Source organism: Salvelinus sp. IW2-2015, unplaced genomic scaffold, assembly GCF_002910315.2.
Source record: "Salvelinus sp. IW2-2015 unplaced genomic scaffold, ASM291031v2 Un_scaffold4997, whole genome shotgun sequence".
Taxonomy (NCBI): domain Eukaryota; kingdom Metazoa; phylum Chordata; class Actinopteri; order Salmoniformes; family Salmonidae; genus Salvelinus; species Salvelinus sp. IW2-2015.
Genome location: NW_019946265.1, coordinates 1 through 14,226, shown reverse-complemented (window position 1 = coordinate 14,226; position 14,226 = coordinate 1). Strand labels below are relative to the sequence as shown.

General features: G+C 42.4%; 1 protein-coding gene and 1 non-coding gene across 2 annotated transcripts in view; both read left to right on the top strand.

Moving 5' to 3' along the window:
- zwilch (zwilch kinetochore protein) overlaps positions 1 to 13,355 on the top strand; it is a 23,586-nt gene extending 10,231 nt beyond the window's left edge. Inside the window, 9 exon segments of the mRNA XM_024144275.2 lie at positions 801 to 847; positions 1,944 to 2,049; positions 2,278 to 2,357; positions 4,205 to 4,361; positions 4,642 to 4,670; positions 5,578 to 5,714; positions 6,072 to 6,168; positions 9,125 to 9,236; positions 13,232 to 13,355. Coding sequence (XP_024000043.2) covers positions 801 to 847; positions 1,944 to 2,049; positions 2,278 to 2,357; positions 4,205 to 4,361; positions 4,642 to 4,670; positions 5,578 to 5,714; positions 6,072 to 6,168; positions 9,125 to 9,236; positions 13,232 to 13,326 — 860 coding nt within the window. The 3' untranslated portion in view covers positions 13,327 to 13,355.
- On the top strand, positions 4,471 to 4,553 carry LOC112077865 (small Cajal body-specific RNA 14). Its single transcript, XR_002895523.1, has one exon. It is a non-coding gene; the product is annotated as a small Cajal body-specific RNA 14 (non-coding RNA).
- Positions 13,356 to 14,226: the final 871 nt, after the last annotated feature.

The following is a 14,226-nucleotide window of genomic DNA, read 5'->3' as shown; positions in this document are numbered from 1 at the left end:
ATCGTGTTTTGTTCTCCTCCTGCCTCCATCTTGTTGTTGTTGTTCTCCTCCTCCTCCATCTTGTTGTTGTTGTTCTCCTCCTCCTCCATCTTGTTGTTGTTCTCCTCCTCCTCCATCTGTTGTTGTTGTTCTCCTCCTCCTCCATCTTGTTGTTGTTGTCTCTCCTCCCTCCCTCCATCTTGTTGTTGTTGTCCTCCTCCTCCATCTTGTTGTTGTTGTTTCTCCTCCTCCATCTTGTTGTTGTTGTTCTCCTCCTCCATCTTGTTGTTGTTGTTTCTCCCCTCCATCTTGTTGTTGTTGTTCTCCTCCTCCATCTTGTTGTTGTTGTCCTCCTCCTCCATCTTGTTGTTGTTGTTGTTCTCCTCCTCCATCTTGTTGTTGTTGTTGTTCTCCTCCTCCATCTTGTTGTTGTTGTTGTTCTCCTCCTCCATCTTGTTGTTGTTGTTGTTCTCCTCCTCCATCTTGTTGTTGTTGTTGTTCTCCTCCTCCATCTTGTTGTTGTTGTTGTTTCTCCTCCTCCATCTTGTGTTGTTGTTGTTGCTCCTCCTCCATCTTGTTGTTGTTCTCCTCCTCCATCTTGTTGTTGTTGTTCTCCTCCATCTTGTGTGTTGTTGTTCTTCCTCCTCCATCTTTGTTGTTGTTCTCCTCCTCCATCTTGTTGTTGTTGTTGTTCTCCTCCTCCATCGTTGTTGTTGTTGTTCTCCTCTCTCCATCTTGTTGTTGTTGTTGTTCTCCTCCTTCCATCTTGTTGTTGTTGTGTCCTCTCCTACTCCATCTTGTGTTGGTCTTCTCCTTTTCAGAACTGCAGAACACTGTGAAGAGTCTGCAGGATCAGTCGACCAAAGAGGTGTGATCCTCTCCAAGGAATTATGTACAAGAATCAAATGATCATGGTGTTTGTATGTGGCTACTATGAAAATGACCTGTGWGTGTGATCCGGGGTGTATTCATTCTGCCGACTTCTGTTGAAAAACATTTCTTAAATCAGAAGCAAACAGAACGAAAACGGGGATAAACATAACATACCTGAATTTGTCCAATAGAAACTCTGATTTGCAACTGTTGGACTAATGATTACACCCTAGATCAACTAGATGCAGGCCAGAGGGTGCAAGGAGGTATTGAATGTGTGTCTCTCTGTCACCTTGATTACTCAAAATCCTCTCGACCTGTTGCACCTACTAGGTTGAAGCAACCTCATGATGGGTACAGGGAACATTCTAGTATCATGTAGTATCCTAAACCTATCGATGTTACGTTGAACTGGGTGAATGGAATATGAATGACAGTCATCCAATATGCTCTAATAGAAATAAGGCCGTGCTCATTAAAATATATATAACGTCCCCCTTATCTTAAACGGTACCGACCGCCACTGTGTTATGGGTATGCTTGTAGTCGTTAAGGACTGGGGAGTTTTTCAGGATAAAAAGAAACGGAGCTAAGCACAGGCATATCCTAGAGGAAAACCTGGTTCAGTCTGCTTTGCACCAGAGACTGGAAGATTTAATTCACCTTTCAGCAGGACAATAACCCGAAAATACAAAGCCAAATCTACACTGGAGTTGCTCACCAAGAAGACGGTGAATGTTCCTGAGAGGCCGAGTTACAGTTTTGACTTAAATCTGCTTGAAAATCTATGACAAGACCTGAAAATGGTTAAATACTTTTATAATCAAGATATTAGTCTTTTTCATTTTTAAAATGTTTCCATGGATTTTTTACAAATGTTAGAATTTGTCTTCCGCTATGACATCAAAGTATTTTGTGTAGATCGTTGACAGAAAATGACAATTAAATCTATTTTAATCCAACTTTACAACACAACAACATGTCAAAGGGGTGTGAATATTGTATCATTTAAAACTGAAACAACAAAAAAACTTGAACAATTGAAATGTGTCATCATAATGCTTTATCTGATTGGTCATGATCCCCCCCAGGCAGTGAAGGTGAAGACCGAGACGGGAACATCAGAGATATTCAACTCTCTGATGGAGAGAGGCGACCTGGACTTCATAGAACAGCTCTGGGTTCGCATGAGGAACAGTGAGTAGAGTTTTTAGTACATTTCAGTTATAGTAGAGTAGAGAACCACCTCTTTTTTTGGTTTTTAAAGCACTTTGGAGGTTGTTGTGTGAACAATAAAAAAGCTATTCAGTTCCTTATTTACATTTTGTAAATGTAAATAAATTCASATTCCTATTAAAAACTTGGATGTGGAATCTAGATACATTTTTTGCTGTTTTTAATTCATCACTACTTTTCCCATCACAGGCGTGACTTCCTATCAAGATGTCGGAGACTGTCTGAAAATGGTCATCAAAGCTTTACAGTATGGTGACATTAAACCATGGGTAAGTATCGTCCTCAGATCATATCAAGAACATCAGAGACTGTCTGAAACTGATCGTCAAAGCTCTCGACCCGCTCCATTTACAGCCCCCGCCGATGTGAACGGGGCCGTGCTCGGCCCTGCGTTTTCCTTTAGTCCACGATCAGCTCCTTTTGTCTTGCTGACGTTGATGGAGAGGTTGTTGTCCTGGCACCACACTGCCAGGTCTCTAACCTCCTCCCTATAGGCTGTCTCATCGTTGAGGGAGAGGTTGTTGTCCTGGCACCACACTGCCAGGTCTCTAACCTCCTCCCTATAGGCTGTCTCATCGTCGTGTTGTCTCCAAACTTAATGATGGTGTTGGAGTCGTGCCCGGCCACACAATCGTTGGTGAACAGGGAGTACAGGAGAGGACTAAGCATGCACCCCTGAGGGGCCCCCACGTTGAGGATCAGCATGGCGGATGTGTTGTTGCCTCCCCTCACCACCTGGGGGCGGCCTGTCAGGAAGTCCCAGGGTCCTTAGCTTAGTGATGAGCTTGAAGGGTAATATGGTGTTGAACGCTGAGCTGTAGTCAATTAACAACTTTTTAACATAGGTGTTCCTCTTGTCCAGGTAGGAAAGGGCAATGTGAAGTACAATAGAGATTGCATCATCTGTGAATCTGTTGGGGGGGGCGGTATGCGAATTGGAGTGGGTCCAGTGTGTCTGGGATGATAATGGTGTTGATGTGAGCAACGACCAGCCTTTCAAAGCATTTCATGGCTACAGATGTGATTGGTACGGGGTGATAATCATTTAGACAGGTTACCTTGGCGTTCTTAGGCGTTCTTAGGCACAGGGACTATGGTGGTCTGCTTGAAACATGTAGGTATTACAGATTGTGTCAGGGAGACGTTGAAAATATCAGTGGAGACACTTGCCAGCTGGTCAGCGCATGATGGTAATCCATCCATTGTGAATGTTAACCTTTTTTTAAAGGTCTTACTCACATCGGCTACGGAGAGCGTGATCACACAGTCGTCCTGAACAACTGGTGCTCTCATGCATGGTTCAGTAAATTTAGCTCGTCTAGTTGACTCACTGCTGGGTTTCTCTTTGTAATCCGTGATAGTTTGCAAGTCCTGCCACATCCGAAGAGCGTCAGGATTTGATGTTAGTCCTGTATTGAAGCTTTGCCTGTTTGATGGTTAGTCTGAGGGATTTATTGTTAGTCTGGATTAGTGTTCCGCTCCTTGAAAGCGGCAGCTCTAGCCTTTTCGTTTAGTGRYGATGRTGCCTGTAATCCATGGCTTCTGGTTGGGGTATGTACGTACAGTCACTGTAGGGACAATGTCATCGATGCCCTTATTAATGAAGCCAGCGACTGATGTGGTGTACTCTTCATTGCCATCGGATGAATCTCAGAACATATTCCAGTCTGTGCTGCAAAACAGTCCTGTAGCTTAGCATCTGCTTCATCTGACCACTTCCGCATTGTGCGCGTCACTGGTACTTCCTGTTTGAGTTTGTGCTTGTAAGTAGGAATCCGTAAGATAACGTTATGGTCAGATTTGCCAAATCGAGGGCGGGGGAGAGCTTTATATGCAATTCTGTGTTTTGGAGTAAAGGTGATATAGAGGGTTTTTTTCCGCCTCTAAATCCACAGAAATGATGTCAAACGGATTTCATTAAAATCATCGGCCACTAGGCGAGCCGCCCCTGGATGAGCATTTTCTTGTTTGTTTATGGCGCGATACAGCTCGTTGAGGCTGGAATTAGTGCCAGCATCGGTTTGTTGTGGTAAATAAGAAAGCTACGGGAAAAATATTGATCAACTCTCTTTTTATATTTTATAACTGCTGCGTGTCTCTCTCCTGATTTTTGTAGATTCACAGAGACAGCAGTAGCTCCCTCAGTAAGCTGATCCTTCAGTCATACCACCATCAGATGGATCACGTCTCTCTCACAGGTCTCACACCTGTTCACATGCTGCTGGAGATGGGCCTAGACAAGATGAGGAAGGACTACATCAACTACCTCATAGGTAACACACACACACACTGCTCTGTGATCCAAAGGTCTGTAGGTTCGAATCCCGAATACCTAATAGATTGTGATTGTTCAGTTAAAAGTGAAACGGTGTYCTATTCTCCGTGACGCCACYGAGAATGATACTGGTGCTCACCGACAGGACTTAACAAGTTATTGGGATCCCTGTGCGATGGTTCCATACAAAATGCCATCTAATTCTTATCMTACAGTATTTTAAGTTGATTTTACAGTATTTTAASTTGATTTTACAGTTCATGTTTTCTTCTCCTCAGGTCAAGAACTGACCACACTAAACCACCTGGTGAGAGGTTTATATTACTTTATTCAGAAAATCATCTCAAACATTTAAAAAGAATTAAAGCTCGAATCCTTATTGAAACAATAACAAAATGGACACCCCGTCTTTTTGTTTTGGTAAAAAGCTTTAGGGATGGGCCTGGAGGACTGACCATCCATGATATCAACATTATAGTTATAACCATGTTATGAGGCTATACAGTATTTGTTTACATTTGTATTGTTTACAAACGTTGGACTAAAATAAGATTATATCTTGTCTTCTGATGGGGTTGAACCACAGAGTTTATAAACCCATAGGCACAAGGCCGGCGTTTGAGAAGTTAGTGAGATAAAAAATAAAAATATATCCCTTAGTTGTTAATTTTCTAATCCTAAGAACACAGCCTAGATTCGAGCCAATGTCTTAAGTAGTTAAAATCTAATTTGATTGGTTTAGCAGATGTTATTGAGGCTGTAGCAAAATGCTTGTTAAACTTGTTACTACTCCAACTTTGTGAAAGTGGAAAAACGGAAACGTTTTACCGTTTTTTTTGGTCAAAAACAATGTTATATCGGCAGCCTGCTCGTCCACAGTTCAACGCGAGATGCCCGTTAGACCCGACGACGTGTTTCCGCACGTGTGCTTAGCTAGCCGACGTCGCCATGACATCGCCATGGCAACAAGTGTGATCGGACATGTCTATTGGAGAAGCAGTTTCAGCCTGTCTTCATCATACTGTGTTGTCTTTGGTTGAACTAACCTCGTGAAGTGTTGGATAAAGTTACAATTCTTCAAGAATCAATGTGTATATGTTAATAATTTATAAGTCTAAAAATGGCTGCAGCAACTAAGGATTCTACCTTATTTATTTWTTTTTAACTATGAAGATGTTACGGTTGAGATTTTCAACTGTTCTGTCGTCCAATAGAGTTACTACCTGAGTACAGTGGAGGATCTTCAGGAACAGGTGATCAGGTTGAGGAAACTGCACCACCTGCTGGAGATCATGGTGACGTGCAGCACCTTCCTGGGCCTGCCGTACGACAGACTCTTCCTCCTCACACAGTAAGACCTGCTCGCCTGTCTGTCGGCCAGGTTAGCCTAGCGGTTAAGAGCGTTGGGCCAGTAACCCCGAATTGGTCGCTGGTTCGAATCCCCACGAGCCTACTAGGAGAAAATGCTTATGTGTCCTTGAGCAAGGCACTTAATCCTAATTGCTCTGGATAAGGTTAAATTATAATTTATTTTTAAGACGAGTCCAAACTCCATGTGTTTGTCCATTTTCCTTACATTTGGTGTGTAAAAGAACACAACCTCTTTTCAACATTTTTTAAACCTCTCTGTAACGTTGTATAGATGTTGATCAGCTGTTTACTGACCTGGGTATATTAAAGCTGTTTCCCTCCCCCCTGTGCTTCCTAGGTTGTGTTTGCAGTACTACAAGACATGTCCCTATGACGAGGACCACGAGTTCAAACTGCAGATCAAACCTGCCCTGATCAGCCACTTCACCAAAGTTGTCCACAGATCACTGCTCTCATTAGTTAAAATGTGTCTTTTCATAAGGTTGTAAGAATTCCCGTAACTTCCCAAAATTCACAGATTTTCCCAAAATCTCATTTTTAGAAGATTTAAAAAGAAGGAAATGACAGTCATTGGTCAACCCTGTGGTGCCTGTATAGTCATTGGTCACCCTGTGGTGCCTGTACAGTCATTGGTCAACCCTGTGGTGCCTGTACAGTCATGGTCAACCCGTTGGTACCTGTACAGTCATTGGTCACCCTGTGGTTACCTGTACAGTCATTGGTCAACCCTGTGGTACCTGTAACAGTCATTGGTCAACCTGTGGTACCTGTACAGTCATTGGTCAACCCTGTGGTGCCTGTAACAGTCATTGGTCAACCCTGTGGTACCTGTACAGTCATTGGTCAACCCTGTGGTGCCTGTATAGTCTTGGTCAACCCTGGGGCCTGTATAGTCATTGGTCAACCCTGTGGTACCTGTATGGTCATTGGTCAACCCTGTAGTGCCTGTATAGTCATTGGTCAACCCTGTGGTGCCTGTATAGTCATTGGTCAACCCTGTGGTGCCTGTACAGTCATTGGTCAACCCGTGGTGCTGTACGTCATGGCACCTGTGGTACCTGTACAGTCATTGGTCAACCCTGGGGTGCCTGTAACAGTCATTGGTCAACCCTGGGTGCCTGTACAGTCATTGGTCAACCCTGTGGTGCCTGTATAGTCATTGGTCAACCCTGGGGTGCCTGCACAGTCATTGGTCAACCCGTGGTGCCTGTATAGTCATTGGTCAACCCTGTGGTGCCTGTACAGTCATTGGTCAACCCTGGGGTGCCTGTACAGTCATGGGTCAACCCTGGGTGCCTGCACAGTCATTGGTCAACCCTGGGGTGCCTGCACAGTCATTGGTCAACCCTGGTGTACTGTACAGTCATTGGTCAACCCTGTGGTACCTGTATAGTCATTGGTCAACCCTGTGTACCTGTATAGTCCATTGGTCAACCCTGTGGTGCCTGTCAGTCGTGGTCACCTGTGGTGGCCTGTATAGTCATTGGTCAACCCTGTGGTGCCTGCCCTGTACAGTCATTGGTCTAAAAATGTCCTGCCGGATAAGAATGTTTTTACTATTCAGTTTAAACGTATTGCTGACTAGTATGTTTATTGGTTAACTGAGTTTCCTGATCATGTAGTAATAGTAAAGCAGGCGTGTCCTGGGGGTGTCCAGGGGTGTCCAGGGTTACTAATGTACCCAGCTACTCTCGCGGGGTGTCCAGGGTTACTAATGTACCCAGCTACTCTTCCTGGGGGTGTCCAGGGTTACTATGTACCCAGCTACTCTTCCTGGGGGTGTCCTGGGTTACTAATGTACCCAGCTACTCTCCTGGGGGTGTCCTGGGTTACTAATGTACCAGCTACTCTTCCTGGGGGTTCATGGGTTACTAATGTACCCAGCTACTCTTCCTGGGGGTGTCATGGGTTACTAATGTACCCAGCTACTCTTCCTGGGGGGTCATGGTTACTAATGTACCCAGCTACTCTTCCTGGGGTTTATTGTGGATCCCCATTAGTTCCTGCCAAGGCAGCAGCTACTCTTCTGGGTATTATGAGATCCCCATTAGTTCCTGCCAAGGCAGCAGCTACTCTTCCTGGGTTTATTATGGATCCCATTAGTTCCTGCCAAGGCAGCAGCTACTCTTCCTGGGGTTTATTATGGATCCCCATTAGTTCTGCCAAGGCAGCAGCTACTCTTCCTGGGGTTTATTATGGATCCCCATTAGTTCCTGCCAAGGAGCACTACTCTTCCTGGGTTTATTATGGATCCCCATTAGTTCCTGCCAAGGCAGCAGCTACTTCTCCTGGGGGTTTATTATGGATCCCATTAGTTCCTGCCAAGGCACAGCTACTCTTCCTGGGGTATTATGGATCTCCATTAGTTCCTGCCAAGGAGCAGCTACTCTTCCTGGGGTTTATTATGGATCCCCATTAGTTCTGCAACCAGCAGCTACTCTCCCTGGGTTTATTATGGATCCCCATTAGTTCCTGCCAAGGCAGAGCTACTCTTCCTGGGGTTTATTATGGATCCCCATTAGTTCCTGCCAAGGCAGCAGCTATCTTCCTGGGGTTTTATAGGATCCCCATTAGTTCCTGCAAGCCAGCAGCTACTCTTCCTGGGGTTTATTATGGATCCCCATTATTCCTAGCCAAGGCAGCAGCTACTCTTCCTGGGTTTATTATGGATCCCCATTAGTTCCTGCCAAGCAGCAGCTACTCTTCCTGGGGTTTTATGGATCCCCATTAGTTCCTGCCAAGGCAGCAGCTACTCTTCCTGGGGTTTATTATGGATCCCCATTAGTTCCTGCCAAGGCAGCAGCTACTCTTCCTGGGGTTTATTATGGATCCCCATTAGTTCCTGCCAAGGCAGGCTACTCTTCCTGGGGTTTATTATGGATCCCATTTAGTTCCTGCAAGCAGCAGCTTACTCTTCCTGGGGTTTATTATGTCCCCATTAGTTCCTGCCATAAGCAGCAGCTACTCTTCCTGGGGTTTTTATGGATCCCCATTAGTTCCTGCCAAGACAGCAGCTACTCTTCCTGGGTTTATTATGGATCCCCTTAGTTCCTGCCAAGACAGCAGCTACTCTTCCTGGGGTTTATTATGGATCCCCATTAGTTCCTGCCAAGGCAGCAGCTACTCTCCTGGGGTTTATTATGGATCCCTATTAGTTCCTGACAAGCGCAGCAGCTACTCTTCCTGGGGTTTTATTATGGATCCCCATTTAGTTCCTGCCAAGGCAGCAGCTACTCTTCCTGGGGTTTATTATGGATCCCCATTTAGTTCCTGCCAAAGCAGCAGCTACTTGTAATGTACTATATGTTGTTCCCCCAGAGAGCAGGCGGTGTCCTGGAGTGTGGAGGTGTCTAGGGTTAGTAATGTACTGTATGTTGTTCCTCCAGAGAGCAGGCGGTGTCCTGGGGTGTGGAGGTGTCTAGTGGTAATGGCCCCAGAGAGGTGAAGACGTCCTGGCTGCTGAGTGACAAGCCCCTGGTGGAACACATCGTCTTTGAAACAGGTGAAATACTACTACCCCCCCCCCATGTTATGCTCCAGTCATATATCATCAAAGGTCCTCAGTGTCTTCCATTAGCACATGGAGTAGCCAGCCAAGTAGAGACGGTAGCCGGCCGGGTGGAGACGGTAGCCGGCCAAGTAGAAACAGTAGCCAGCCAGGTAGAAACGGTAGCCGGCCGGGTGGAGACGGTAGCCGGCCAAGTAGAAACGGTAGCCGGCCAGGTAGAAACGGTAGCCAGCCAGGTGTGTCCTGGAACAAGCTCTATTTTGGTGGCCTCTGGTGTATTCTAATGCTAGATAGTTACTGGTTGAAAATACAATCAGGACACTGATCATATTTTTTTGTAAACCCGTTTACAGTGTTAGTTTCATCTGCTGTTGTATAATATGATATAAAACCCAGGGAAACCCATCATTCTGACTGCTTTGGGACCTTTTAAAGAATCCTTTACGAGTCTGCTGACTTCTGTAGGCTTCAAGCTTCCATTTTAAGAGGCATTTTGTCAGCCATCTATAATACAGGTATGATTGAAGAATGTAGCAGATGTTAAACAATTTACAATGGCCCTTTGATCAATTCTGAACATAAAAAATGTAAAAATCTGCAAAAAAAAAAAAATCTGTGTTACCAGAACAAAGTTCCTCGTTACACACACGTGTCATCATCAATGCGACGTTCTACCTTCTGCACAGACACACCCCCTTTTTCTCCATTCTCAAGATAGAAGGGAACGGTCACGTCAGCCAGCGAGAATTGGAACCTCTGCGATTCTAGAACTTGGACGATGCCATTTTGGAACGTGACGCAACGRGAGCAGTAGGAAAGATTTCGTTGATTTTTCGAAAGGAACCACTCGCTCAATGGCTGACGGAAATGCCCGATGGCTTTATTGTTAGGTTCTGAATATCAGAGTAAGAAATTGACGGACACTATGAAAGCCCCCAACAAAGTTTATTCGTCCCAAAGGATCGAACAGCTGAACAGACAAAGACATGGTTCCACCCCGTGGTAGTATGTATTATATTACATGCTTTGTTGCTAGGCAGGAAATTGAGTCTCACACGGGAATAAACGTTCCTTCTCCCTTGAATGTGATCTGACTTATCCGGCCCCTTTCCTCCGCTAAAGCCACATTCTCAACCCTTACAGTGCCTTGCCGAGATGGTGATCGTCTTTCTTCACTCAGTACATATTCAACATTCATTGAACCCTCCCCCGCCCCCCCCCCCACCATTATACCGTTCCTCCTACAGAATACCGCCATTAACTCTGGTGTGGAATACCATTAATTCTTGTTTGTTGTGGATTATTCTCTATTTTTTTAATCTTTCTTATCTTTGTGATACCTTTTTTATTATATATTCTTGTGTTGTGTCTATTTTCTCTTTATTTATTATCTATTTTTGTATATCTCTCTTATTATACTCTGTTGTTTGTATTTATTCCTTCTATTATATCTGTGTCTTGTGTATATTCTATTTTATTATTCTTTCTCTTTTTATTTTTCTTCATTTTACTTTTTTCTTGTTGTTGTTGGTATTTATTTCTTTATATACTTTCTGGTTTGTTGATATCCCATTTTAACTTTTCTTGGTTTTATACCTCATTATTTACTATTCTGTTGTTTGATTATCCTCTTTCTTTATTATTCTTTGATATCTTCTTTTATTTTTATATTTCTATTTCTGTGTGTTGTATATTTTCATTTTATTTTATCTTATTTATTCTTTATTTTATTTCTGTTTTATACTCTCTTTTTATTATCTTTTCTTATATCTCTTCTATTTATATCTTGTGGTGTTATATTTTTTTTCATTTAACTTTTGGTGTGGATACCCATTAACTTTTGGTGTGGATACCCATTAACTTCTGGTGTGGATACCCATTAACTTCTGGTGTGTGATACCCAGTTACTTCTGGTGTGGATACCATTACTTCTGGTGAAACCACCCATTACCTCCTGGTGTGGATACCCATTAACTTCTTGGTGTGGATACCCATTACTTCTGGTGTGGATACCCATTAACTTCTGGTGTGGATACCCATTAACTTCTGGGTGGATACCATTAAACTTCTTGGTGTGGATACCCATTAACTTTGGGTAGTGGATACCATAACTTCGTGTGAAAAACCCTAGACTACGGCACGTCCTATGTCTCGAGTATAACTGATGATTTAACAATATTTTAAAAGTTTAGAAATCTGAACCATCACTGTAGTGTAACAAGGTCGTTAGTCTCCACATCCCCACAGTCTTGTTGACAGATGCTACTACCATTTATGTTTACATGCGTCTGTCCGTGAGATGTTAACTCATGTATGGATTATGGAATAAGCGCTTGGAGATTTCTGTAATGATACGCACTTTTAGAAGTTAACATTATTGTTAACCTCTGCTTATAATTGTATTTTCCGTGATGCCATCTTTTGTTGTAACTCGTTTCTTATTATGTATATACCTTAGGAAAGTTTTTCACATCCCTTTTTTTCCAAATTGTTACACCCTGAATTTAAAATGGATTAAATTGAGATATTGTACCTGATCTACACACAATAGCCCTTTTTTTATTTTTTTTTATATATAGTATAAAAAAAAATGAAAGCTGAATTCTTGAGTCAATAAGTATTCAACCCCTTTGTTATATAAGAGCCTAAATCAGTTCAGCAAGTAAAACATTTGCTTAACAAGTCACATAATAAGTTACATCGACTCACTCTGTGTGCAATAAGTGTTTAACATGATTTTTTATGACTACCTCATCTCTGTACCCCACACATACAAATTATCTGTAAGGTCCCTCAGTCGAGAAGTGAATTTCAACCCACAAAGACCAGGGAGGTTTTCCAATGCCTCGCAAAGAAGTGCACCTATTGGTAGATGGGTGTAAAAAAAAAAAAAAAAAAAGCAGACATTGAATATCCGTTGAGCATTGTTTAGTCATTAATTACACTTTGGATGGTGTATCAATACACCCAGTCACTACAAAGATACAGGCATCCTTCCTAACTCAGTTGCCGGAGAGGAAGGAAACCGCTCAGGGAATTCACCATGAGGCCATAGGTGACTTTAAAACATTTACAGAGTTTAAAGGCTGTGATAGGAGTTAAACTGAGGATGGATCAACAACATTGTAGTTACTCCACAACACTAACCTAAATGACAGAGTGAAAGGAAGGAAGCCTTTACATAATAAAATTATTCCAAAACATGCAAGGACGACAGAGTTTTGTCAGGATAAAAAAAGAAACGMAATCGACCTAAGCACAGACAAAATCCTAGAGGATATCCTGGTTGTCGGTTTTCCAACAAACTGGGAGACAAATTCACCTTTTCAGCAGGACAAGAACCAAAAACACAAGGCCAAATCTACGCCGGAGTACCAAGATGACATTGGACGTTCCTGAGTGGCCTAGTTATAGATTTGAGTTAAATCGGCTTGAAAAATCGATAGCAAAACTTAAACGTGTCTGTCTAGCATTGATCAACAACCAACTTGACAGCTTGTAGAATTTAAAAAAAAGAATAATGGGCAAATATTGTACAATCCAGGTGTGGAAAGCTCTTAGAGACTCACCCAGAAAGACTCATAGCTGTTATCACTGCCAAAGGTGATTCTACAAAGTATTGACACAGGGGTGGGAATACTTTATGTAAATTTATATATTTCTGTATTACATTTTCAATACATATGAAAAAAAATATCTAAAAACATGTTTTCACTTTGTCATTATTGGGTATTGTGATGTCATAATGGGGTATTGTGATGTCATAATGGGGTATTGTGTGTAGATGGATGAGAATTCAATTTGAATACATTTTGAATTCAGGCTGTAACACAACAACATGTGGACTAAGTCGAGGGGTTTGAATACTTTCTGAAGGCACTTTTATTTTCAGATTTTTGTTGTTGTTGTGAAGCAAGGCTCCCCTTGCGAAAGATGGGTTTTCCCTGTGAAGTCTTCCGTTTTGCAAATGAAGGTTAAATGTGTTGCAGACTTCCATAATGAGATGACGGTGAARGGTGACGGCGAAGAGGCTGCCTATTTCACCACCATGGTGTGTTGCAGCCTGGTCAACTTTGCTGCTTAGATCCAGTAAGTCAAACATCGCTACAGACATGAAAGTATGTTATTTGTTTTTTTTACATTTTATTTTTAATTTTGTTTTTTTGTTTAAAAAAAAAACAACACAATTTGAAGGGTTTCTAAATGAAAATATCCCATCCATGTCGCTACTCTTATGTCCCCGCTGTGTGTGAACATGTCAACATGCATTACCTTGAAGTCTCAACTGAATCAGTTGAGGGAATGGTCTGGACAATAAGATAAATTATTGGGATAAAGCAAAGGCTTCATTAACTTCACATCAAACTTTAATTTTTTCATTAATCTGGTTGAGAAGTTGGAATTGCTAGGTCCATGGGGTTATACAAAAGCATTGTGTGTAGTAAGTTGTGAGTAGTAGTTGTGTGTAGTAGTTGTGAGTAGTAGTTGTGTGTTATGTGTAGTAGTTGTGAGTAGTAGTTGTGTTAGGGTAGCTAGTTGTGAGTAGTAGTTGTGTGTAGTAGTACTAGTTGTGAGTAGTAGTTGTGTGTAGTAGTACTAGTTGTGGAAGTTAGTAGTTGTGTGTAGTAGTACTAGTTGTGAGTAGTATTTGTGTGTAGTAGTACTGAGTTTGAGTAGTAGTTGTGTGTAGTAGTACTAGTTTGTGAGTAGTAGTATAGTTTGTGTGTGTAGTAGTGTGTGTGTAGTAGTACTAGTTGTGAGTAGTAGTTGTGTGTAGTAGTACTAGTTGTGAAGTAGTAGTTGTGTGTAGTAGTACTAGTTGTGAGTAGTAGTTGTGTGTAGTAGTAACTAGTTGTGAGTAGTAGTTGTGTGTAGTAGTACTAGTTGTGAGTAGTAGTTGGACCTAGTTGTGTAGGTAGTAGTTGTGTGTAGTAGTACTAGTTGTGTAGTAGTAGTAGTAGCTAGGTGTGGTGAGTAGTAGTTG